The sequence below is a fragment of the Stegostoma tigrinum genome, chromosome 38 (genome assembly GCF_030684315.1).
Source record: "Stegostoma tigrinum isolate sSteTig4 chromosome 38, sSteTig4.hap1, whole genome shotgun sequence".
NCBI lineage: Eukaryota > Metazoa > Chordata > Chondrichthyes > Orectolobiformes > Stegostomatidae > Stegostoma > Stegostoma tigrinum.
In genome coordinates this window covers 13090108-13117502 of record NC_081391.1, presented here as the reverse complement: position 1 = coordinate 13117502, position 27395 = coordinate 13090108, and the positions used below count along the sequence as shown (strand labels likewise).

At 47.4% G+C, this 27395-nt stretch overlaps 1 protein-coding gene and 1 pseudogene across 1 annotated transcript; both read right to left on the bottom strand.

The window, feature by feature from the left end:
• Window positions 1-58: 58 nt before the first annotated feature.
• On the bottom strand, window positions 59-19083 carry LOC132206466 (uncharacterized). The gene is made up of 8 exons (XM_059640658.1): window positions 18982-19083; window positions 16203-16349; window positions 14702-14827; window positions 3639-3785; window positions 3097-3222; window positions 2541-2666; window positions 1507-1666; window positions 59-168 (listed from the first exon to the last, which is right to left on the bottom strand). Exons 1-8 carry the CDS (start codon window positions 19081-19083, stop codon window positions 59-61), a joined length of 1044 nt encoding a protein of 347 aa, XP_059496641.1.
• Window positions 19084-19343: 260 nt separating this feature from the next.
• On the bottom strand, window positions 19344-26812 carry LOC132206465 (ferritin, heavy subunit-like; annotated as a pseudogene).
• Between the last annotated feature and the right edge of the window lie 583 nt (window positions 26813-27395).

The following is a 27395-nucleotide window of genomic DNA, read 5'->3' as shown; positions in this document are numbered from 1 at the left end:
CAAGGACAACTGGTACTTAACTCCAGCATGTTTTGAAGCAGAGAGTTTCTGCAGCTATTTACATTGCATTCTGTAGAACGAACAGCTCAGAAACTGGGAAGTCATAGGCTGGGAATTCTGCTGTGAACTTCCCAACTCCTTCCTGACTGTCCAAAACCTGTCTGCGATCTTTAAGACCAGAGTTAGGAAGTATTAATTAATAGTACTGGGATTGTTCACAATTATGGCTCAGTGCAGGCCCAGCAACACTCAAGCAGCTCCATGGAAATCTGTCTCCATCCTGACCTGGAACAATATCCCTGTTTGTGAATGAAAATCCCAGAAGCCCCTCCTCAGCAGCAGCAGCAGCATCATTCCGGTCTCTCCTACACCAGGTGGAATGTAATAAGCAGCTCATCACCACCTCCTGAAGTGTAACTGTTGCTGAGCACGAAATGTAGCCTTGCCATTGGCACACTCGAGATTGACTGTATATACAAGCAGCATGCTGGGACAGGGTAGGGGAACCAAAACTGGAGGGCATCGTTTTGCGGGGAGAGGGGCAAAAATTTAAAAGGGAGATGAGGGACCATGTTTTCACACAGAGGGTGGTGTGTGTGTATGGAACGAGCTGCCAGAAGAAGCGGGAGAGGTGCGTATAATTACCACGTTGATAAGACATTTGGACACTTATGTGGGAAGGAATGGCTAAGAGGAAGATGGGCCAAATGGCACTAGAGAGTTTTGGAAACCTGGTGTGTAGGGACTGTGTGGGCAGAAGAGTCTATTTCCATGATGTACGACTTGATGACTGTGCAACTGCCTCCCCCTTTTGTTTGGTACTTTTGGACGTGATGGGGGCTCAGTGGTGAGCACTGATACGTCACAGCCACAGGGACTCTGGTTCAATTCGAGCCTTTGGCAACATGAGTGGAGTTTGCACATTCTCCCTGCGTCTGCATGGATTTCCACCATCTGCTCCGACTCCCTCCCCTAGTCCAATGGGCTGCAGATTAGGTCGATTGGCAAAGATAATTGCTGACAGTGACAAGGGGCATTTGGATTTGTTAGATTAGCCATGGGAAATGTGGGATTAAGGGAATAGGGTGTCCCTGAGCAGGAGGTTGCTCAGTAGGCCATTACAAATTGAATGAGCTGAATGGCATCTGCCCGCATTGAGGGATTCTACAGCAAAAACTACAACTTCCTGTTGTTAGCATCGAGAGCAGACATTGTAATCCCATACAGATCAGGGGAATTCCAGCTGACCTCTTGGTAAGTGGCTTCTGTGAACGTTTGGGCTGAATTTTCCCAGATCTGGGCTGGGCAGCTTGTTGGAATGAAAGCTGGGAGAGAAGGGGGGTGTGGTGGAGAAAGGAGGAGGAGGAAGAAGGGGAGGATGCCACATTAAAGACAATTTTGGATTGCTCTTGGGAAAAGCTCAGCCCCAGTGTGGACTGACTCCTTGGTGAGCAAAGATGGAGCGGGCTATGTTACTCAGATGGAAGAATGAAAAAGCCAACCTACAGTGAGTCCAGCCACCCTTCCTCAGAACTGTCAAGAGGGATTGAACCAGGCAGGGGGTGCAACTGCAGTTGGCTGGAACAAGAGATGGGGAGAAAGAGAAGGTCACAGGCCTCCAGTGCTGGTCCTGCTTTGACCCATAACTGGCTCCAAGATCCCTAGGCTACATCCACAGGAGACCAAAAACAACAATGCTGAGAATAGAAAATACTGGTCAAAGGGAGGGCCTCACTGGGGAGATTACACCAGATGAGTCAAGCCTGTGTCTTTCCTAACTTAGCTGGTTCCTGCAACTGGATTTAGAGCAGAACTTGATATATCTACTCCCGCCAGCATTTTGTCAACTGATCCAGCCTCCAGATCACAGACTTGTCTTCCCATTAGATTAGTGTCCGAGAGACAAATCTCATTGCGCGTGGTGACTGAGGGGAGGCTGCAGGAAGGGAAACCTGGCATTGTACGTAGATATCCCAGATTCTATGGAATGGGCGTCTGGTTTATCCCTTAGAGAAGGTATGGGAACTTCCTGTCTCAAAAAGGAAGACAAGTTCTGAACTACAATTGAACCTACAGTATCCACAAGTGCACTAATTGACATCTGGAAGATTTTCCACCCGACAATGGGGGAAAACACCAACCTCATCCTACTTAGAGGGGAAAGTCTCGAGTCTCCTGTGTCATGAGAAAAAGGAAGTCCATCTAGTTACTGTGCAATGATCAAGAGTTAGTAAATACATCCATTGAAAAGTTGTTTTCATGTCCAATTAGTAATTGGGTCAGCCAAATTACAGAAAGAGAACTGCCTTCAAGCTCAATAAGACATTCCAAAATATCCAGTGCTCTGAATGATGGACAATAAGCAAGATCATAAATGATTTTATTCATTTGCATTCAGCTGGTACAGCCATTATTCTTAGCTACAAGCCCCTTCTCCGTGGAAGAAGATGGGTTGCCCAGGGTGAAGTGGGGAATGCATTCAAAACAAGCAGACAGTACTCCAGGCCACACTAACTGCTGTCCTCCAGGGAGAGCCTGTCAAACAGGTACTCTCCCATCCCATTCTCAGGGGCTCCCAGGCGCTTCAGGTTGGTGATGTAGTCCCCAAGTTGCTTGATGATCCTCACCTCCTCATCCAAATAGTGAGTCTCCAGGAAGTCACACAGCTGCAACAGAGGAATATGACACTTGGTATATTTATACTATCCAAGACAACTTCACAATTCCTACTGAAAAAGACTGAGCCATAACGAGCTCTAGACAGCCCTGAAAATCTAGCTAACAGGTAGAGAATTTGTGCCAGTGAGGACATTTCAGCTGATCCATCTCACCTTCTTAAAGAGCTCCAAGTTGTATTGTATAGTGCAACAATCCCCAATTCAGCAGTCAAAAAATCACATCAGCATTCCCACTAGACTGTAATCCAAATTCCTATTTCAGTTCGGTGTTGAGCAGTTTAACATTGTACCTTTGTCAGAATTATGATGACAATGTAGCATCTGGACAAAGTTACATCTGCGAATTTCCACTCCACAAAGACCAGCCAATGAAGTTGAGGAGGCATGGCAGTGATGAGAATGAAGAGGTGAAGCTTACATGAGGGTCAGTCTGGGCTGTGGCGAGTTGGTGTAGATCCAACAAACTCTGGTTCACATTCTTCTCCAAATCCAGGGCAACCTGCATTGCTTGCAGGCTGTTACCCCACTCATCCCTCTCTGGCTTCTGGGGTTGGAGAGAAGGACAGGTAAGCTTCACAATCTCTGCAGCATGGGAACAGGCTATTTGACTCATGGTGACAATAACCAAGGTCACTGCATCATTTCATTCATCCCCGATCAGCAGGTACAGCCACTACGTTTGTTGCTACAAGGCCCTTCTCCGTGAAGAATCCCACCTTATTCCTGTCACGCTGCATTTTAAATGGCAATCCTTCTAACACACATCATTGAACCGTGAAGCCAATGTGGACATGGCAAGAACAAGTAAACGTCAGTCATTCACTGGAGCCTAGAACCAAGAACCAACTTGGATCCCTGGCACTGAGGCATGCATGGGAAACACTGAGTCACTGTGCCATCCCTGAGGAGCAGCCACTCTCTACCACCCAACTCCCCCCACCCCAAAAACCCAACTCCAACCTTCACATCCTGGAGGAGGACTCTGCCTCCACGCTGATTCTGGAATTTCAGCAGCTTCTCTGCATGTTCCTGCTTTTCCTGGGACTGATCTTTGAAGAACCGGGAGACATGGGGGAGAGCAACATCATCCCGGTCAAAGTAGGACATCTGGGAGAAAACAAGTTACATCCATTAAATATCATACAATTGGTGCCAGACATGACTGGTTTCACCTTCAAATTGAGAAGTCAATAAATATTAAATACATCAAGTTGGAGGAGAACCATTGTCCAGTTAGCCAGTGGCTCCAGTTCAAGGATCATCAAAAACAACCCTCGCCTCCTCCTGGTAACCAGGCAAATACCCTGTTTTTTTTAAAATTCCTTTACAAAAACCTGTGAATTGACCAGGCCTGTTCTTGTCTGTAGAGAGAAGAACATTTCCACTCTAAGCACCATCAGAATTGGATGAAGTTCATGACTGAACAGGGTTAAAGGAAATGCCAGGAGCTGGAGTGCCACATGTAGTTGTGTGGAAGAGCAGCCGATACCTCCTACCACCTACTCACCTTGATCATGACTCCACCGCTGACCACCAAACCAGCTCCTAGTTCATCCACAACCTCACTGGAAGTGACCTCCCACCCACAGCCTCCAACCTCATCCATTCCCCATGGAGATGGCCTAATTCCCTCTGCTTCTCTCGTCCTACAGGCCTGACTGGCCCCCGTTCACCAACAACCTTGTCCACCTAGCAAACTCATCCTCACCCCCAACTTCTCCTTCAATTCCTCCCAACTCCTACAGAGGAAGGGGGTGGCCATGGGTACCTGCATGGGCACAAGCTGTGCCTGCTTCTTGGTAGGATATGTGGAACAATCCTTCTTCTACAGCAAGATGGGCCATAAACTGCACATCTTCCTCTATTACATCCCACAGAGCTTGAACAGTTCCTCTAATTCATTAGAACCTTCTACCTCAACCTTAAGTTGATCTATCAATCTTCGATATATATATCCTTCGATCTATTTCAAACCGACTGACTCCTACAGCTACCTCGAATACACCTCACCCACCTTCCTGCGGAAGGAAAGTGCCATCTCCTCATCCAATTTCTTCACCTCCAGCCCTGAGGGGAGGTATTCTACTCCTGGGCATCCCAGATGTCCTCATTTTCCAATGAAGTGTAACTTCCCTTCAGTTGAAGAAAAACACAACCGTGTCTTGCAACTTATCCCGCACACAACCGAAACAGAATCCTCTCATCCTTCAGTACCACCTCAATGCATCATCCTCTGGCACTTCGACCATCTGCGATCTGGCCAAGACATTTTTTACCTCCCCAACCTTAGCTGCCTTCTTGAGACACCACTGATTCCTTGCCTGTTCCACGAGCCCCTCCAGCCAGGGCTTTAACTGCCACACAGATAGTGCTACACCTCCCCTCCCCACCCCATCCCAGGCCCCAAGACCTTCCACATCAAGCAGATGTTCACCTACACATCTGCAGTGATGTATACTGTATCCACTGTTCCTAATGTGGCCTTCTCTACATCAGGAAAGCCGAGCAGAGGCTTGACTCCACTTTGTGGAGCACCCATGCTTGGCTCATGACCGGCAGCTGCACATCCCGGTCACAAACTACTTCCCCTTCAGGAGGGGCAGGAGGGGACAGTTGATGTCCATTCTGGGCCTCCAATGCCACCCAAAGGTTGCAGGAACAGCACCTTGTATTCTGCTTGGGAACCCTGCAGCCCAATGGTATCAGTGAGGACTTCAGCTGAAAGATCTCCCTGCCCCCAATCACAGCCCAGCTGGTCCCCACCCCCCTAGCTTGTCCATCCTTCCTCCCACCTACTTCCCCACACCACCCTTACCTCAAAACCCATCCCCACCTCCCTGGACAGGTCTACCCAACTCACTTGACTTTATTGGCTCCATCCTCACCACCTGTTTCTTCATCCATCCACCTCCCCACCCCTTCCTATGTCAGGGACCCATTCCCCTCCCCCTCCCCATTTCTGAAGGGTCCAGGCCGAAAACATCAGCTTCCCTGATGCTGCTTGGCCTGCTGTGTTCATCCAGCTCTACACCTTGTTCGAGCAGGTTATCTAGTTCCGACCCATCTGGCTGAGAAGCTTCTTTGGTCAAAAAAATACAGTTACGTAAATTTCTCTGGCTTTACTTGGGTAGCTGCATCTTACAGATGTAAGATAGTGGGTTGTTTGGGCACATGCTGCCCAATTGATGAGGGACACCACTGACAGTTAAGACCCAACAGGCTTATTGGTGATAGCTGTTCCCACCTGCTAAAGGGAAGGGTACAGGGATTTCATCCTGAAAGTGTGGGAAGAGAATGCTTCTCAGGGATAAGCCCCACAAGGGATGAATATTCTCCCCTTGTCCCAAGAAGTGGAGCTGCAACATGCACAAAGTAGACACTGTGCAGGACAGAGCAGCCCACCTCATTGAAGGGAGTGAGTGAATGCACTCCTGGTGCCCACTACATACTAGGTACCCAGAAGCCTTCAAAATCTGCTTCAACATTTCCAAACCATTACGTCCTTCCATTTTGGAAGGGCATGGGCACAGTACTACCTGGAGAAAGGGGCCATTTCCCATTTCTTCATATTTATTGAAATAAAAACCTCAGGTTATTCTAGACACCCTGTGCATGCACTCACAGGAGAGCATTGATCTGTTGGAGGAATGGACAACAAGTGACTTCCTGACCACTAACAGTCCATTCATGAACTGAGAATGCAGAAAGCCAACTAGTCCACATCTGAGGCCTCCTCAATGCAATTTACAAGTGCATACGCTCAGAAGCCAGTCACCGCCATCATTCTCCATCAGAATGGAAACCGGTATGATGTTTATTTAGGATCATAGGACAAATAAAGTGTGATCAAGGTATATTAAAATGTTTCAGGATGACTAGCCAAGGGGTGCCTACAACTCCCAAAACCATTACATCTATTTTCAGTAAAGGTTAGTCAGTTCTGGGGAGAAAATAGACAGTTACCACCAGGCAAAGGCCTGGCAATAAATTGTAAAATAATTCACAGAACAATTTGCCCTCCATCTAACACTTCATACCAGCTGGTGAATTAGTTATTCTACATCAATATAAAAATCCATTGTTACCAAACGGCATCACATTTATCCCAACATGCTTTTTAAGCTATGAACTTAAACACCTCAAATCTACAGGACAATGAAGTTAGTTAGAAACAAGAGGATCAGCTCATTTTTGCAGAATAGATTTAATTTTAACTCCATCAAGACAGCACTCACCAAAGACTGATAGAGATAGGAGGCAGTGAGCTCCACATTAACCTGCTTGTTGACAGCAGCTTCACAATCCTGGTGATAGTTCTGACTAATCTGGGAGGCCATTTTGTTGTGAGGAAAAAAAAAAGCTTTCCTTTTCCTCTACAATCAAATAATAAACTTGGAAAGATGATCAACAACACCATATACATCACACTCTTGGGACATTTTTTATACTCGAGCAGCAGCCCCATCGTTTTCTTGAGCAGGAAATGACATCATCAGTGATGGCCAACCACTCTTGTTCATCAATTGATCAGCTGCCACGTCCAATCAGTGCAGGATGGGAATTGGATCCAGAAACCGATCAGAATTGACAACTGGTCGATGATGGAATTGCTGAATGACCTTTGACCTCCTGCACAAGTGCAAATTCTGGAAATATTTCTACGTGAAAATGACAATAAAATATACTCTAAAAGTTCACGATTGTATCTGAGATTATATCTTAAGACACACTGATCACAGATTGGCAGAATTCTGTCAGTTTGTTACTCTGAGGGATTAGTCTTTGTACTTGTTGAATAACAGCGTTGGAGCCCATTGAAAAATGGCCAGATTTTGTTAACAGTAAACATTTTCTTATTGCTGTGCAGCGACAGAAACAATGTGCTTTTGGGTTACCTCATACAGGAAGCTCATTCCTTTGTGGATCCATTCTGAATCTGCTGTGATCTCCTTGACGTTGGGTTCATGAAGTGCAGTTTGAAAAGCAAGGTGCTAAATGTGCTGAGTGCGTCTCCTGCATAGTAGACCTCACACCTCCCTGTCTACATTGCTGCTGGAAATGTATAGCACATGCAAACTTTCGATCGCAAAGTTTGATTTTTAATTGTTTGAAGTAGATCGAGAGCTTAACTCCAGCATGTTTCCAAGTGGAGAGTTTCTGGTCCTGTTTACATTACATTCTGTAGAATGTATGGCTCAGCAACTGCATTGAATGGAGCAGCCTCCCATGGACTGGTGGACTGTGAGGCTTTGGGAATTGAGGATCCCCAATGAATGTTCAAGTATGATCACAGCACTGATGTACAGACTGGTGGAAGCAAGTTACTTTCACTCAATATCTGCTTCAAATAGCAGGTTGCAGTATAGTGCTATCTTTTAGCTTTGAATGACAAGTTTGAATATTATTCATGTGTTCAAAAAAGGGAATGGGGTAACCCTGGAAATTACAGGACAGCTAGTCTTATGCCAGTGGTGGGCAAATTAATGGGAAGGGCTCTAAGAAACAGAATTAATTATCACTTGCACAGGCACAGTATGATTTGTGATGGCCAGTGTGGATTTGTGAGGTGGATATCATGCCTCACAAATCTGATTGAATTCTTTGAAGGGATGACGAAACGTGTGGATGAAGGTAGATCAGTGAATGTGGGATACATGGATTGAAGTAAGGCGTTTGATAAGGTTCCCCATGGCAGGTTCATGCAGAAAGTCAGGAGGCATGCGACGGGGGAAATGTGGCAGATTGGATTCAGAATTGGCTGACCCATAGAAGACATGGGTGACAGTTGACTGAAAATATTCAACATGGTGCTCAGTAACGAGTGGTGTACCTCAAGGGTCTGTTCGGGGTCCTCTTCTATTTTATGATTTTGATAAATGATTTGGATCTAGGAGTGGAATGGTGAATTAGTCAGTTTTTGGAAGATACGAAGGTGGTTTGAGTTGTGGGTAGTGTGGAGGGTTGTTCTAGGTTACAAAAGGACATTGATAGGATACTGAGTGGGGCTCTGAAATGGAGTTTAACCCTGAAAAGCGTGAAGTGATTCATTTTGGAAGGACAAATTTGAAAGCAGAACACAGGGTTAACGGAAAGATTCTTGGCAGTGTGAAGGAGCAGAAGGATCTTGGGGTTCATGTTCACAGTTCCCTGAAAGCTGCCAGTCAGGTGGATAGAGTTGTTAAGAAGGCATGTGGTGTGTTAGCTTTCATTAATAGAGGGATTGATTTCAAGAGCTGTGAAGTTATGCTCCAGCTATACAAAAGCCTGGTTCGGCCACATCTGGAGTATTGCGTCCAGTTCTGGTCACCTCATTCCAGGAAAGATGTGGAAGCGTTAGAAAAGGTGCAGAGGAGATTTACCAGGACGTTCCTTGGAATGGAGGGAAGGTCTTACGAGGAAAGGTTGAGAGAACGAGGGCTTTTCTCTTCAGAACAAAGGATGAGAGGTGACTTGATAGAGGTGTACAAAATGATCATAAGTACAGGCAGATTAGACAGCCAGGGACTTTTTCCTAGGATGGAGTTAGCTATTATGAGGGGGCATAGTTTTGAAGTGAGTGGAGGTAGATATAGGGTGGATGTCAGAGGTAGGTTCTTTACTCAGAGAGTGGCTGGGGCATGGAATGCATTGCCGGAGAGTGTAGTGGAGTCGGCCTCGTTAGGGGCAATTAAGCGTCAATTAGATAAGCAGATGGATGATAGTATAAGGTCGTGGAGGTGAGAAAGGCCTTGGGTTTCGGATAAAAGTTTGAAACAACACCGTGGGCTGAAGGGCCTGAACTGTGCTGTACTGTTCTTGGTTCTATTTTCTAAGAAACCATGGGCAGTGGGCAATCCTAATTAATGAGCTCATGGCTTTGAGACCAAGTCAGAGTCTGGGAATTCTGTTGTGAATAATTCAACTTCAGACTTTCCAGAGTCTGTCCACCATCGATAAGACTGAAGTTAGGAATAATGTTGGAGTAGTTTGCAATTTTCCAGCTCAATGCCGCCCCAGTGATACTGAAGCAGCTCCATGTAAATCCGTCACCGTCCTGACTTGGAACAATATCAGTGGTTGTGAGTGAAGATCCCAGAAGCCCCTCCTCAGCGGCAGCAGCAGCATCATTCCGGTCTCTCCTACACCAGGTGGACTGTAATAAGCAGCTCATCACCACCTCCTGAAGTGTAACAGTTGCTGAGCACTAAACGTAGCCTTGCCATTGGCACACTCAAGATTGACTGTATACAAAAAGCATGCTGGGACAGGGTTGGGGAGTCCAAAGCTAGAGGGCACAGGGGCAATGTTTGCACAGAGGCATGTGGGGTGGTGGGGGGGGGGTGGAAGAGCTTTTCCCACAGAAGATGGCACATGTAAATAATGAGCTGCTCCACGAAGTGGTAGAAGTGGGTGCAATTACAGTTGTTAAAAGACATTTGGCGATTTTCTGCGAAAGTAACGGTTGAGGGGTATGGGCCAAACACAGGCAAACGGAACTAGTTCAGATTTGGAACACTGGTCGGCCTGGACGGATTGAGCCAAACAACCTGTATCTCTGCTGTAGGACTCTGACAGAATGCAACAGCATGTTCCTTTGTTCGGTACTTTAGGGTGAGACAGTGGCTCAGTAACGAACACTTACCTCACAGCGACATGGGGTTTATAACAGCCTGAGGGCACCCTGGGGAGTTTGTACATTTACAGTGTCTGTTTGGTTTCCCACCCACCATCTGAACTATTTGCTGGTCAAGTGGATAGGCAATGCTAAGTTGGTGATATTGACAAGGGGTGAGCTGGATTAGCCATGGGGAACACAGGGTTAAAGGACTGGGGTGGGACTGAGCAGGATGCTGGTCAGAAGGTTGATGCTACCTGGGTCAAATGGCCTCTTCCGGGGGAGCAGGGTTTCTATCACCAAGGATTGAGACTGGGCAAAACAACAAGGATTTTTGTGATGGAACAAATATATTCAGTACCTTAATGACCCACACTCTCCCTAAAGGCTACAGTGTGCACTTGCGCCAAAACTCAAGACAATCTCTGGGCTGTATCTGATCACCCCCTCCCTTACCCATGATCTGACACCTTGAATGATCAAGGAAACAGCTGTACAGGAAAATCAGCATGTCCAGGCATCTTGACTGAAGGAGACAGTCCCCACCTTCCCCAGAAATCCCTGCTCCCTCACTGGGTCAAATTGAAGTGTGTCTGAAAAAAAAAAATTTCTTCAGCACATGGAAAGGTTCCAAGAACCAAGGCAGCAGCTTTTTCTACAAACCCTTCAACAGTAAGAGGCCAGTTGTAGCTGCAAGCATAAACCACATGGGAGTATTTTTAACCGTGGGCTATCATCCAAGCCCCAGGTCACCAATCCTTGTATTTATGGTATCAAGAGCATCCACTATCAATCAGGTAGCCCCAGAGAATCTGGAGCTGATTCCCCGGATTGTGACCCGCTTCCAACACAAGTCCTCCTCCTGGACACCACCCCTCGGCCTCCTACCCTCCCTCGACCTCTTCATCTCCAACTGCCGTCGAGACATTAACCGCCACAACCTCTCCACCCATCTCACCCACTCCAACCTCTCCCCTGCAGAACGGGCAGCCCTCCGCTCCAACCCCAACCTCACCATCAAACCCGCAGACAAGGGTGGCGCAGTGGTAGTATGGCGCACTGACCTCTACATCGCCGAGGCCAGACGCCAACTCTCCGACACCACCTCCTACCGCCCCCTTGATCTTGACCTCACACCCGAGCACCAAACCATCATCTCCAACACCATTCGTGACCTCATCACCTCAGGGGACCTCCCACCCACAGCCTCCAAACTCATTGTTCCCCAACCCCGCATGGCCCGTTTCTATCTCCTTCCCAAAATCCACAAACCTGCCTGCCCTGGTCGACCCATCGTCTCAGCCTGTTCCTGCCCCACCGAACTCATCTCCACCTACCTGGACTCCATTTTCTCCCCTTTGGTTCAAGAACTCCCCACCGATGTCCGTGACACCACCCACGCCCACCACCTCCTCCAGGACTTCCAATTCCCTGGCCCCCAACACCTCATCTTCACCATGGACGTCCAGTCCCCATACACCTGCATTCCGCATGCAGATGGCCTCAAGGCCCTCCGCTTCTTCCTGTCCCGCAGGCCCGACCAGTCCCCCTCCACCGACACCCTCATCCGCCTATCCGAACTCGTCCTCACCCTCGACAACTTCTCTTTTGACTCCTCCCACTTCCTACAGACTAAGGGGGTAGCCATGGGCACCCGCATGGGCCCCAGCTATGCCTGCCTCTTTGTAGGTTATGTGGAACAGTCCCTCTTGCGCACCGACACAGGCCCCAAACCCCACCTCTTCCTCTGGTACATTGATGACTGTATCGGCGCCGCCTCTTGCTCCCCAGAGGAGCTCGAACAGTTCATCCACTTCACCAACACCTTCCAACCCAACCTTCAGTTCACCTGGGCCATCTCCAGCACATCCCTCACCTTCCTGGACCTCTCAGTCTCCATCTCAGGCAACCAGCTTGTAACTGATGTCCATTTCAAGCCCACCGAATCTCACAGCTACCTAGAATACACCTCATCCCACCCACCCTCCTGCACAAATTCCATCCCCTATTCCCAATTCCTCCGCCTCTGCCCCCACGATAAGACATTCCACTCCCGCACATCCCAGATGTCCAATTTCTTCAAGGACCGCAACTTTCCCCCCACAGTGATCGAGAATGCCCTTGACCGCATCTCCTGCATTTCCCGCAACACATCCCTCACACCCTGCCCCCGCCACAACCGCCCAAAGAGGATCCCCCTTGTTCTCACACACCACCCCACCAACCTCCGGATACAACGCATCATCCTCCGACACTTCCGCCATCTACAATCCGACCCCACCACCCAAGACATTTTTCCATTCCCACCCCTGTCTGCTTTCCGGAGAGACAACTCTCTCCGTGACTCCCTTCTTCGCTCCACACTGCCCTCCAACCCCACCACACCCGGCACCTTCCCCTGCACCCGCAGGAAATGCTACACTTGCCCTAACCCCTACTGCCTCACCCCCATCCCATGCCCCAAGATGACATTCCACATTGGCAGATGTGCAGGTGAACCTCTGCTTAATGTGATATACTGCATCCACTGTACCCCGTGTGGCTTCCTCTACATTGGGGAAACCAAGCGGAGGCTTGGAGACCGCTTTGCAGAACACCTCCGCTCGGTTTGCAACAAACAACTGCACCTCCCAGTCGTGAACCATTTCCACTCCCCCTCCCATTCTTTAGATGACATGTCCATCATGGGCCTCCTGCAGTGCCACAATGATGCCACCCGAAGGTTGCAGGAACAGCAACTCACATTCCGCTTGGGAACCCCGCAGCCCAAAGGTATCAATGTGGACTTCACCAGTTTCAAAATCTCCCCTTCCCCAACTGCATCCCTAAACCAGCCCAGCTCGTCCCCTCCACCCACTGCATCCCAAAACCAGTCCAACCTGTCTCTGCGTCCGTAACCTGTTCTTCCTCTCACCCATCCCTTCCTCCCACCCCAAGCCGCACCCCCATCTACCTACTAACCTCATCCCACCTCCCTGACCTGACCTATCCCCTCTCTAAATCCCCACCTATCTTCTTTTCTCTCCATCTTCGGTACGCCTCGCCCTCCCTCCCTCTTTATTCTAGAACCCTCACCCCATCCCCCCTCTCTGATGAGGGGTCTAGGCCCGAAACATCAGCTTTTATGCTCATGAGATGCTGCTTGGCATGCTGTGTTCATCCAGCCACACATTTTATTATTCGGAATTCTCCAGCATCGGCAGTTCCCATTATCCCTGGAATGTGACTGTTCTGAATGTTTGGGCAGAATTGCCCCAGCTCAGGGCTGGCAGACTTCAAGGTATGGGGAGGGCAGGGGGTGTGAGGGACTGAGCCCTGGATGAAGGAAAGAAAGCAAAAAAAAACTGAGGAAGGCACTTGAAAGACATTTTTGGATTCCTTCTGGGAGAAACATTTATGCAATTCAACCAAGATAGTTCAGAAAAACCCAAGGTCCCCTGGGAGGAGCAGCAGACTTCAGTGACAAAAAAGTGAACTGGTCAGTGGGGCCACCTGTTGATGGCTCTAGGAAAGGTAGGTCACAGGCCCCGATTTGAACCCGAACTGGCTCCCATAGGCCTAGAGTCTGTCCACAGGGGTTGGGGGGGGTGAAGTATGGCAGGAAAGCTTGATTGACCAAAGAGAGGTATCAATGGCCTCAAAACAATGCACAATATCTGAGATCAACATATCATTTTATTCATTCCCATTCGGCTGGTACAGCTATTACATTCTTTGCTACAAGCCCCTTCTCCTTGGAAGGAGACAGATTGTCCAGGGTGAAGTGGGGAAGGCATTCAGACCAAGCAGACAGTACTCCAGGCCACACTAACTGCTGTCCTCCAGGGAGAGCCTGTCAAACAGGTACTCTCCCATCCCATTCTCAGGGGCTCCCAGGCGCTTCAGGTTGGTGATGTAGTCCCCAAGTTGCTTGATGATCTCCACCTCCTCATCCAAATAGTGAGTCTCCAGGAAGTCACACAGCTGCAACAGAAGAATATGACACTTGGTACATTAACCCTATCCAAGACAATTTCAGAATTCCCGCTGAAAAACATGCATACAAGGGAGATTGTCAGGGATGACTGGAGCTAACGCCTGGAGAAATTGTGCAATGAGGACAACTGCTTTTTCGCTGCTTCATCTTGCTGTTTATTTACTGGAGCAGAGTTGACTTGTGATGGATAAAAGTCATTCCACTGCAGTGGCCCTGAATGAGAATTCAGTGACCAATATCACCTCAGTCCTCCCACGGGTTTACAAGTTAAAATACATACTTTGACTCAACTGCTCAGCAATGATCTTGTAATCACGATGGATCTGAAGTGATCCATGTCATCTGTACAAAAACAAAGTCTAACAGTGAATTGCTAATCCACAAAAGACCAACCAATGAGGTGTTGCCCTGACGGCCTAGCAGTGATAAGAATGAGGAGGTGGTGAAGCTTACCTGAGGGTCAGTCTGGGCAGTGGCGACTTGGTGTAGATCCAACAACCTCTGGTTCACATTCTTCTCCAGATCCAGGGCAACCTGCATTGCCTGCAGGCTGTTACCCCACTCATCCCTCTCTGGCTTCTGGAGGAGGGAAAGAAGGACAGTTAAGCTTCAGAATCTCTACAACGTGGATCAGTCTGTAACTGCTCTGAAGAGGATCCCAACTCGTCCTTCTCCCACCCTATTCCTGTAACCCTGCATTTCAGATGGCCAATCCTCTTATACTATGAGGACACCAACGCAGACATGGGGAGGACATGTAAACACCAGTCCCTCACCAGAGGCCAGATCCAGACCTGTGTCCCTAGCACTGAGAACACTGCTAGCCCCTGAGGCAGCCCTGGAGCACAGCTGAAGAACAGTTCCTTCAGAATTGCTTTCACCTTGCCTGTCGGTCCTTGATCTGAAGGAGGAAGTTGAATAACAGGTCATTGTGGGGGATAATGACAAGATTTGCATCAGGGTCCATCTGATGGAATTGTGAGGATATTCACAAGTGAATCCTAAATGCTGTCATGGTACAGTGGTAGTGCCCCTGTCTCTGGCTGACAAGGCCAAGGTTCAAGTACCACTTGTGCTGGTGGCTTCATACATGCCTGAGCAGGATGATCAGAAACATCACAGCTATTTAATTCATCAAAGGGACAGCGAGGTGTTTGCAAAGTGTGTTGTGCTGCTAACAGTTAAGAAAGGCCCACAACCATAGATCCCTCAAAGTTCAGACAAGGTCAACAGGGTGTAACAGTGACAGAGGGCAAGCAACCTCTATTAGTTGGGTGTGGTGGAACAGGAAGGGGGCCAGTCTTGTCACAGTTTGTTCTTCTAGTCACAACATTATTCCCTCTTTGGCCTCAACAGTCACAAGGACAGGATGGCACTGCAGGGGGATGCTGGTGAGGTTGCCCAAGAGCCATTGATTGGATGTTAGGTAGGCTGGGATTTTCTGTGGAGCAGGAAAGGCTGAGGGAGTAACCTGATGTAATTATTGGAGAGAGTGGCCAGTTGATGGAATGTCTTCCCCATGGCAGACAGCAAGACCAGAGAGAATACAGGTTTGTGGAGTAAGCAGGTTAGAGGGGATTGGAGGAAACTCTCTTCACCCTCCTCACCCACTCCGAGGGGGAGTTAGAAATATGAGACGAACCACATAAAGGTTTGGATGGTGGTGGAGACAGCCAGCTACTCCAGATCAGTTTAAGGCCTTGCTGGACATGTACTTAGTGCCAGGACAGTGGCCTGTGGACCAAGGGCAGGTAAATGGGATTAATGTGGTTTAGAGTTTGTGGGGTCAGTATAGACATGGTGGGCCAAAGGGCTTCTTTCTACACTGGCTTCAAAAAGGAGATCAATCAGGCTGAACAAAGTTTTGACTCAAATGAAAACCTTGTCACTGACTTGAAACCACACCACAAGAGCAGCCATGACCATCCCATCCCCCAGCCCAACCAACTCCAACCTTCACATCCTGCAGGAGGACTCCGCCTCCACGCTGATTCTGGAATTTCAGCAGCTTCTCTGCATGTTCCTGCTTCTCCTGGGACTGATGTTTGAAGAACCGGGAAAAATGGGGAAGGGCAACATCGTCCCGGTCAAAGTAGGACATCTTGAAGGGAGAACAAGGTAAAGCCCATTAACAAGTCATGGTCCAATTTCAGTTCAGAACTATAGGGCTACTTGAGCATTCTAAAAAAGTCAAACTGACAGTAAGCTGTTCAGTACCTGATGCATTAACAATTCAGAACCCAGTTTTGAACAGTTGCTGTTGAATCGGAAAAAAATCAAAACAATCCCAGCTTCCTCTAGATAAGCTGTAAATACCATGTGTTTTATTTTGGTTTGAAACTCCTGGTAAATTGCTCAAGGGGGTCTAGCACAGCATTTGGTGAGAACAAATGTGAATTGATGTTTTTACTGATTAACCTCCACCAGAAACGGGATAAATTAGTGATTGAATAGGGTTTCAAGAAATGCCAGGAGCTGGAGTGCAGGATGTGCACCAATAGAACAGCTGCAGGGCACTGTATTGCTCCTTTGACAAAGGCCAGAAAAGTCCAAAGGAAAGCCTGCCAAGGGACAGCCTTTGGATTGTTGCATCTAAAACAGCTGTACTGACTCAGACTGTTGGGAACTTGTACCATTACCCATGAAAGAAACAAACTGATCACATGACAAATATGACAGTGACCTGCAGATCAACTACTCTCCAGAGGAGAGCAGTCATTAAAACAATAACCTGGAAAAACCACTGTTGACTTAATCCAACAGGCAAAGTCCTGTAGATTTCTAAACTAGGATGTTCACAATTCAACATATTCAGGTTTAACAGGTCTGCTATTGGAAGCAGCCATTTAGAATCACATTCTTACGAATCCTGCTGAAAAAAGTTGCTTTAATTCTCAAATGCAAACACCCAAGCACAATTTATCATTGTCATTTAAATGGGCACTTGGAAGATGTAGAATGGTAGGGATTTCATTCCTGGCACATGCTTACAAGGTGTGTTAGGACAATGGGTCAGCGATTGAAACCCAACTGCTGGCTCAATGAAAGCCGTTCCCACCTCCCAAAGTGGGGCTGACAGGGACTTGATCCTCATCATGACAGGACTTCCTGCTGACAGGCACGAGCCCAGACAGCACCCTGCAACACTCACTAAGGTTACTTCTAACACCTTCTAAACACATTCTACCCCTTGGAAGGGCACAGGCACTCCACCACCTGGGGAAAAAGGGGCCAGTTAGTTTAGAGTCAGGCCAAACACAACAGGGATAAGCTTCTTTCCATAGTCACTGGGTCAGTACCCTCAGCACATTCTCAGCCCCATGGCAGTGCTGTGCCTTTGAAAAGCTCCAACACTTGACATACAGACAGCCCACACCCACCCCATCAGTGTGAAAAAAAGCAAAGTAGATCTGCTTAATCAGATACCAGTCACAACCTCACCCAGTTTGATCTGAACTTCAAACATAACAGCACAGTACAGGCCCTTCATGTTGCACCAACTTGTCATACCGATCAAGCCCATCTAACCTACACTATTCCATGTAAGTCCATATGCTAAAGTCAAATGACGACTTAAGTGTACCTAAAATTAGCAAATCTACTAGTGTCGCAGGCAAAGCATTCCATTCCCTTGCTACCAAGTAAAGAAACTAACTCTGACATCTGTCCTATATCTATCACCCCTCAATTTAAAGCTATGCCCCCTCATGCTCGCCATCACCATCCACAGAAAAGGCTCTCCCTATCTACCCCTCTGATTATTTTATATCTTTCAATTGAGTCACCTCTCAACCTTCTTCTCTCCAATGAAAACAGCCTCAAGTACCTCAGCCTTGCCTCATAAGGCCTTCCCTCCATACCAGGCAACATCCTAGTAGATCTCCTCTGCACCCTATCCAAAGCTTCCACATCCTTATAATGCAGCAACCAGAACTGTACACAATACTCCAAGTGCTACCACACCAGAGTTTTGTACAGCTTCACCATAACCTCTTGGTTCTAGAATTCAATCCCTCTCTTAATAAAAGCCAAAACACTGCCTTAACAGCCCTGTCAACCTGGGTGGCAACTTTCAAGGATCTGTGTACGTGGACACCAAGATCTCTCTGCTCAACTACACTACCAAGAATCTTACCATTAGCACTGTACTTTGCCTTCCGGTTACTCCTACCAAAGAGCATCACTTCACTTGTCTGCATTAAACTCCATTTGCCACCTCTCGGCCCAGCTCTGCAGGGCTAGAACAAGCCTATTCTAAGCTGATTGCAATAGGAAACCAAGATTCTCAGTATCAATTGGCAGGTTTACTTCAGATCCCCACAAAATTCAAATAGAAACAAGGATACAGGAGGGAAAAGAAAAGCAGTGACTAGCTGATGATGCTTCAAATCCCACAATGGTTAGTCCCAATTCATTTTTAAATTAGTTCCCTCAAGTTTCAAACAGTCACAGGAAGCGATAATTACCACCAGTCACAGCACCATCATGGGACAGGCAAGTAACTACAAGAACACTCCACCCTCCACATCTCACTGACAACCAACTGGGACCCAAGTTACAGTAACATTACACACCAAACTATTGTTATACTGACATCACACTCATCCTGCATTGAGAAAGGGGTAAGAACCACAAAACTCAGTCTATAAGATAGACAACTTAATTACATCCAAGGGGAAGAGTTCACTTCAACAGAACAGAAGTATGTTTCACCCAACAGAGACTCCACTCACCAAAGACTGATAGAGATAAGAGGCAGTGAGCTCCACATTAATCTGCTTGTTGACAGCAGCTTCACAATCCTGGTGATAGTTCTGACTGATCTGGGAGGCCATCTTATAAAGGAAAAGCTTGCTTTATTTTCCTCACCACCAAAATGACAAAGTTAAGAGCAACAGTAAACATCCCTGCCCTGGGACTCTATTTATACTCCAGGAGCCAACACTCATTTTATGAAGCAGGAAATGAGATCATCAGTGATGGCCAAACACTCTTGTTAATCACTTGATCAGCTGCCACATCCAATCAGTGCAGGATGGGAATTGGATCCAGAAACCGATCAGAATTGACAACTGGTCGATGATAGAATTGCTGCTTAACCTTTGACCTCCTGCACAAGTACAAATTCGGTAAGTATATCAACCTAAAAATGACAATAAAATATACTCTACAACTTCACTTGAGTATCTGAGGTTAACTATTAAGACACGCTCATCGCAGATTTGCTGAATTCTGTCAGTTTGTTACTCTGAGGGATTTGTCTTCATATGTTTCGAATGACAGTGTTGGAGTCCATTGCAAAATGGCTAGATTTTGTTGACATTAAACATTTTCCTACTGCTGTGCATCAACAGAATGAATGTGCTTTTGGGTCATCTAGTACGTGTAACTGATGTACTTTGTGGATCCATTCTGAACCTGCTCTGATCTCCTTGACATTGGGTCTCATGAAGCACAGTTTGAAAGGCAATCGTTAAATGTGCTGAGTGTCTCCTTCTACACAGTAGGCCTTAGGCCTCCCTGTCTAAATTGCTGCTGGAAATGTGTAGCACAGGCAACCTTGACTGTGTTGAATGGAGCAGCCTCCCATGGACTGGTGGCCTGTGAGGCTTTGGGAATTGAAGATGTTAGGGTATGATCACAGCACTGATGTACAGACTGGTGGAAGCAAGTTACTTTGTCTCAATATCTGCTTCAAATACCAGGTTGCAGTCTCGTCCTATTAGATTAACTTACAAGTATGAATATTATACATAAACCATGGTCTGAGATCACACCTTGTGAATCGTCATGGGTTTAAGAGCAAGTCAGATGCGAGGAATTCTGTTGTGAATAACTCACCTGCTGACTTTGCAAAGCCTGTCCATCATCTTCAAAACCACAGTTAGGAAGTGTTAATGAATACTTTACAATTTGCTGACTCAATGCAGCCCCAACATTGCTCAAGCAGCTCCATGTAAATCCGTCACCATCCTGACTTGGAACAATACCCCTGCTTGTGACTGAAAATCCCAGAAGCCCCTCCTCAGCAGCATCATTCCGGTCTCGCCGACACCAGGTGGACTGTAATAAGCAGCTCATCACCACCTCCTGAAGTGTAACAGTTGCTGAGCACTAAATGTAGCCTTGCCACTGGCACACTCAACGTTGACGGTATGTAAAAAGCATGCTGGGACATGGTAGGGGAGTCCAAAACTAGAAGACATGGGTTTGAGGGGAAAGATGTGAAAGGGAACCAGAAGGCCAACTCTATCGTCACAGAGGGTGATCTGTATATGGAATACACTGTCAGAGGAAGTGGCATAATTAGAACTTTTGAAAGCCATCTGCTGATTTACATGGAAAGGAATGGCATTAAAGGGAAATGGGCCAAACGTGGAAACCTCATCAGCAGGGGCAATGGGGTCTATTTCTGTAATGAATGTGTTTGCGACTCTCATCATATGCAACAGGGTGCTCCTGTTTTTGTTACTTTAGGTGGCATGGTTTCTTAATGACGAGCACTACTGCTGCATAGTGCCCGGGACCCACATGTCATTCCAGTCATGGGCAACTCTCAGGAGGCTGCACATCCTCCCCGTGTCTGTGGGGGTTCCTTCCCTCCCACAGTCCAGAGATATGCAGTTTATTTTGGAACGGCTGTGGGATAGAAAGATGGGGGCAAGAAGACAGGGTGTGTCTGAACAAGATGCTGTTCAGAGGATCAGTGCAGACTAAAGGGGCTGAACAACCTCTTCCCGCACTGCGGGGATTCTACAGCCAAGACTCAGGATTGTTTGAAATAAAACACTTTATGTAGTGGAACAAATACATTCAGTGCCTGAACGACCCACACCTTCAGTGAAGGCTGCAGCGTGCACTCGCTACAAAACTCCCTGAAACAATCCTCAGGCTGTCTCCCATAACCCCCTCCTCAACCCATCATCTCTCTGACACCTCGAAAAGGTAAAGGAAGCAGCTGTACAGGAAAGTCAGCATCTCCCGGTCGCCTCTCCCAGTCACACTGCTCCCTCAATTGTGATCGGGTGTATTCTACCTGCATCAGGAGTAACCCTCCCCGTGGGGGAAGCTCAGAGGAACCAAGGGAGCAGCTTAGTGTGCTCAATGCTGCTTTTAGCAGTAAGAGCCAATCAAATGGCAGCATTGAACCATGAGTGTTGCTGTGTTACTCCCAAAGACACAGTGATCCTGCTGTAAGTGGTATTGAGCTCATATATGAGCATGTAACAGTTCCGGATAATTTCCTGAGCCAACTCCATGGAAAATGGGTGCTGTCAATGTTGGGGCTGAATTTTCCCAGCTGTAGACTGGCAGGGTGGAAGTTTATTGCTAGGAGTGGGGTGGTGGGAGGGGTGAGAAAAGGAATGAAGGTGTTGGAACAGGTCAGAGAAAGTAAACTGACAAAAGCCACATTAGGCCAACTTCAGAATGCTCCTAGGAGAATTGACTCGAGGCTAAGGGTAATTACACCGAGGTCCCTTCAGGGTAGCAGCATATTTAACTCCCATGAAAAGAGGAATGAACTGTTCAGTGCTGTCAACTACAGTAGGCTGTAACAAGGCAGGGTAGGTCACAGCCCACCAGTACTGGCCTGGGTTTGAACCTTCACTCGCTCCCAGTAACTTTAGGCTGTGTCCACATGGGATAAAGGCAGCAAATGAAAAACAGAATATGCTGGTCATGTCAGGGCCCATTGGGAGGATACGAGTCAGGTTGAACTCATCTCAGTCCCAACTGAGCTGTTTCCTGCACCTGGGTAGAAAGCAGAGCCTGATATCTCTTCCCATAGGCCTATTGGTGAGAAGCTACAGCATCCAGCTCTCTGAATGATGGACAAGAACCAAGATAAACACATCATTTTATTCATTTGCATTCAGCTGGTACAGCCATTACATGCTTTGCTACAAGCCCCTTCTCCCTGGAAGGAGACAGGTTGTCCAGGGTGAAGTGGGGAATGCATTCAGACCAAGCAGACAGTACTCCAGGCCACACTAACTGCTGTCCTCCAGGGAGAGCCTGTCAAACAGGTACTCTCCCATCCCATTCTCAGGGGCTCCCAGGCGCTTCAGGTTGGTGATGTCGTCCCCAAGTTGCTTGATGATCGCCACCTCCTCATCCAAATAGTGAGTCTCCAGGAAGTCACACAGCTGCAACAGAGGAATTATGGCAACTTGGTACATTTGCATGATCTAGGAAAATTTCAGAATTCCCACTGCGAAACAGACCCCACCATAACTAGCTCTAGACAGCTGGAAAAGCCACTGAGATCTAGGAGATGTTGCGCCAGTGAGGACAGTAACGTTCCAGATGCACCTTCTTGTTTGTGAAATGGAGCTGAGCTGAACTGTGACAGACGATGATCATTCTAATGCAAGTGGCCCTGAAAGTGAATTCATTGGCCAACATCACTCCTGGTGGTGAATCCAAATTCCCATTTCAGCTCATAGCTGAGCTGCTTTGATGTTGATTAAATGAACATACTGTTCAGATATGATATTGTGATCCAAGTATCCCAGTGAATTTTAATCTACAAAAGACCAATGAGGTGTTGCCCTGAGGGCCTAGCAGTGATCAGAATGAGGTGGTGGGAAGGCTCACATGAGGGTCAGTCTGGGCTGTGGCGACTAGGTGCCTATCCAGCCAACTCTGGTTCACATTCTTCTCCAGATCCAGGGCGACCTGCATTGCCTGCAGGCTGTTACCCCACTCATCCCTCTCAGGCTTCTGCGGATGGAGAGAGGACAGGTAAGCTTCACAATCTCTGCAGCATGGGAACAGGCTATTTGAGTCATGGTGACAATAACCAAGGTCACGACATCATTTTATTCATCCCCAATCGGCAGGTACAGCCACTACATTCGTCGCTACAAGTCCCTTCTTATTCCTGTAACCCTGCATTTTAAATGGCAATGCTTCTAACCCACACGTCATTGAACCGTGAAGCCAATGTGGACATGGCAAGAATAAGTCAACTCCAGTCATTCACTGGAGCCTAGAACCAAGAACCAAACTTGGATCCCTGGCACTGAGGCATGCATGGGAAACACTGAGTCACTGTGCCATCCCTGAGGAGCAGCCACTCTCTACCACCCAACTCCCCCCACCCCAAAAACCCAACACCAACCTTCACATCCTGGAGGAGGACTGCCTCCATGCTGATTCTGGAATTTCAGCAGCTTCTCTGCATGTTCCTGCTTCTCCTGGGACTGATCTTTGAAGAACTGGGAGACATGGGGGAGGGCAACATCGTCCTGGTCAAAGTAGGACATCTGGGAGAAAACAAGTTATATCCATTAAGCATCATGCAATTGGTGCCAGACATGACTGGTTTAGCCTTCAATCAAATTGAGAAGTCAATAAACATGACTTTTTTGAATACATCAAGGTGGATGAGAACCATTGTCCAATGAGCCAGTGGCTCCAGTTCAAGGATCATCAAAAACAACCCTCGCCTCCTCCTGGTAACCAGGCAAACACTTTTTAAAATTCCTTGACAAAAACCTGAGGTGCCCAGGCCTGTTCTTGTCTGTAGAGAGAAGAACATTTCCACTCTAAGCACCATCAGAATTGGATGGAGTTTGTGACTGAACAGGGTTTAAGGAAATGCCAGGAGCTGGAGTGCCACATATACTTGTGTGGAAGAGCAGCCGATACCTCCTACCACCCCGCCCTTGATCATGACTCCACCCCTGACCACCAAACCATCTCCTAGTCCATGTACAACTTCACTGGAGATGACCTCCCACCCACAGCCTCCAACCTCATCCATTCCCCATGGAGATAGCCGAAGGCCCTCTGCTTCTCTCATCCTGCAGGTCTGACTGGTCCCCATTCACCAACAAGCTTGTCCACTAGCCAACTCATCCTCACCCCTAACTTCTCCTTCAATTCCTCCCACCTCCTACAGAGGAAGGGGGTGGCCATAGGTACCTGCATGGGCCCAGGCTGTGCCTGCTTCTGTTAGGATATGTGGAACAATCCTTCTACAGGGAGATGGGCCATAAACTCCACATCTTCCTCCATTACATCCCACAAGGAGCTTGAACGGTTCCTCTAATTCATTAGAACCTTCTACCTCAACCTTCAGTTTGTCGATCAATCTTTGATCTATTTCAAACCTACTGACTCCTACAGTGACCTAGATTACACCTCACCCACCTTCCTGTGGAAGGAAAACGCCATCCCCTAATCCAATTCCTTCACCTCCAGCCCCGAGGGGAGGCATTGTACTCCTGGGCATCCCAGATGTCCTCGTTTTCCGAGGGAGCGTAACTTCCCTTTAGTGGAAGAAAAACACAACCGGTCTTGCATCTTATCCCACACACAACCAAAACAGAATCCTCTCATCCTTCAGTACCACCTCAAATGACAGGATCCAGTGCATCATCCTCTGGCACTTATACAATCTACAATCTGACAAAGACATGTTTTACCTCCCCAACCTTAGCTGCCTTCTGGAGAGACCACTGATTCCCTTGTCCATTCCACTAGCCAGGGCTTTTTTCCTGCCACACAGATTGTGCTACACCTCCCCTCATCCCAGGCCCCAAGACCTTCCACATCAAGAAGAAGTGGACCTACACATCTGCAGTGAGGTATACTGTACCCACTGTTCCTAACGTGGCCTCCTCTACATCAGGAAAGCCGAGCAGAGGCTTGACACCACTTTGTGGAGTGCCTATGCTGGGCTCGTGATCAGCAGCTGCACCTCCCAGTCACAAACTACTTCCCCTCCAGAGGAGCAGGAGGGGACAGTTGATGTTCATTCTGGGCCTCCAATGCCACCCAAAGGTTGCAGGAACAGCACCTTGTATTCTGCTTGGGAACCCTGCAGCCCAATGGTATCAGTAAGAACTTAAGCTGAAAGATCTCCCTTCCCCCAATCACAGCCCAGCTAGTCCCCACCTCCCTAACTTGTCCATCCTTCCTCCCACCTACTTCCCCACACCACCCCACCCCATCTCCCCGCCCCCCCCAACCTCAAACCCCATCCCCACCTCCCTGGACAGGCCTACCCAACTCACTTGACTTTATTGGCTCCATCCTTACCTCAGACCGGAGTCTCCTCACCACCTGTTTCTTTATCCCTCATCCATCCACCTCCCCACCCCTTGCTATTTCAGGGGCCTCTTCCCCTCCCCATTTCTCAAGGGTCCAGGCCCAAAACATCAGCTTCCCTGCTCCCCCGATGCTGCTTGGCCTGCTGTGTTCATCCAGCTCTACACCTTGTTAGAGCAGGTTATCTAGTTCCTACTGATCAGGCTGAGAAGATTCTTTTGTCTAAAAACAGTTATGCAACTTTCTCTGACTTTACTTGGGTAGCTGCATCTTACAGATGTACAATAGTGGGTAGTTTGGGCACAAGCTGCCCAATTGATATGGGACACCACTGACAGTTAGGACCCAACAGGCTTATTGGTGATAGCTGTTCCCACCTGCTAAAGGGAAGGGTACAGGGATTTCATCCTGAAAGTGTGGGAAGAGAATGCTTCTCAGTGATAAGCCCCACGAGGGATGAATATTCTCCCTTTTTCCCCCCAAGAAGTGGAGCTGCAACATGCACAAAGCAGACACTATGCAGGACAGAGCAGCCCACCTCATTGAAGGGAGTGAGTGAATGCACTCCTAGTGTCCACTATCTACCAGGTACCTAGCAGCCTTCAAAAGCTGCTTCAACATTTCCAAACCATTATAGCCTGCCATTTTGAGAGGCCATAGGCACAGTGCTCCCTGGAGAAAGGCACCATTTCCCATACCATGGGAATTTGAAACTCCAATTCCTCACCTTTTTTGGTGAAGTGAAGACCTCAGGTTATTCCAGACACCCTGTGCATGCACTCACAGGAGAGCATTGATGTATTGGAGGAATGGACAACAAGTGACTTCCTGACCACTAACAGTCCATTCATGAACTGAGAATGCAGAAAGCCAACTAGTCCACTTCTGAGGCCTCCTCAATGCAAGTTACAAGTGCATATGCTCAGAGAAGCCAGTCACTGCCATCATTCTCCATCACAGAATGGAAACTGGCATGATGTGTATTTAGGATCAGAGCACAAAGTAAGTGTGATCAAGGTATATTAAAATGTTACAGGATGACTAGCCAAGGGGTGCATACAACTCCCAACACCATTACATCTAATTTTAGTAAAGGTTGGTCAATTCTGGGGAGGAAAATGACAGTTACCACCAGGCAAAGGCCTGGCAGTAAATTGTAAAATAATTCACTGAACAATTTGCCGTCCATCTATCACTCAATCCAGGCTGGTGAATTAGATACTGTACATCAATATCAAAATCCATTGTTACCAAAGGGCATTACATTTATCCCAAAATGATTTTTAAGGTAAAAAAAACTTAAACACCTCAAATCTACAAGACTATGAAGTTAATTAGAAACAAGAGGATCAGCTTATTTTTGCAGAATAGATTTAATTTTAACTCCATCAAGACAAAACTCACCAAAGACTGACAGAGATAGGAGGCAGTGAGCTCCACATTAATCTGCTTGTTGACAGCAGCTTCACAATCCTGGTGATAGTTCTGACTAATCTGAGAGGCCATTTTATTAAGAAAATAGCTTTCCTTTTCCTCCAAAATCAAATAACAAACTTGGAAAGATAACCAACTACACCATAAACATCACACTCTCGTGGACATTTTTTTAACTCGAGCAGCAGCCCTTTATTTTCTTGAGCAGGAAATGACATCATCAGTGATGGTCAATCACTCTCGTTCATCAATTGATCAGCTGCCACGTCCAATCAGTGCAGGATGGGAATTGGATCCAGAAAACGATCAGAATTGACACCTGGTCGATGATGGAATTGCTGAATGAGCTTTGACCTCCTGCACAAGTGCAAATTCTGGAAATATTTCTATGTGGGCTTTGGGAATTGAGGATCCCCAATGAACGTTCGAGTATGGTCACAGCACTGATGTACAGATTGGCGGAAGCAAGTTACTTTCACTCAATATCTGCTTCAAAAAGCAGGATGCAGTCTAGTGCTATCTTTTAGCTTTGAATGACAAGTTTGAATATTATTCATGTGTTCAAAAAAGGGAATGGGGTAACCCTGGAAATTACAGGCCAGCTAGTCTTATGCCAGTGGTGGGCAAATTAATGGGATGGGCTGTAAGAAACAGA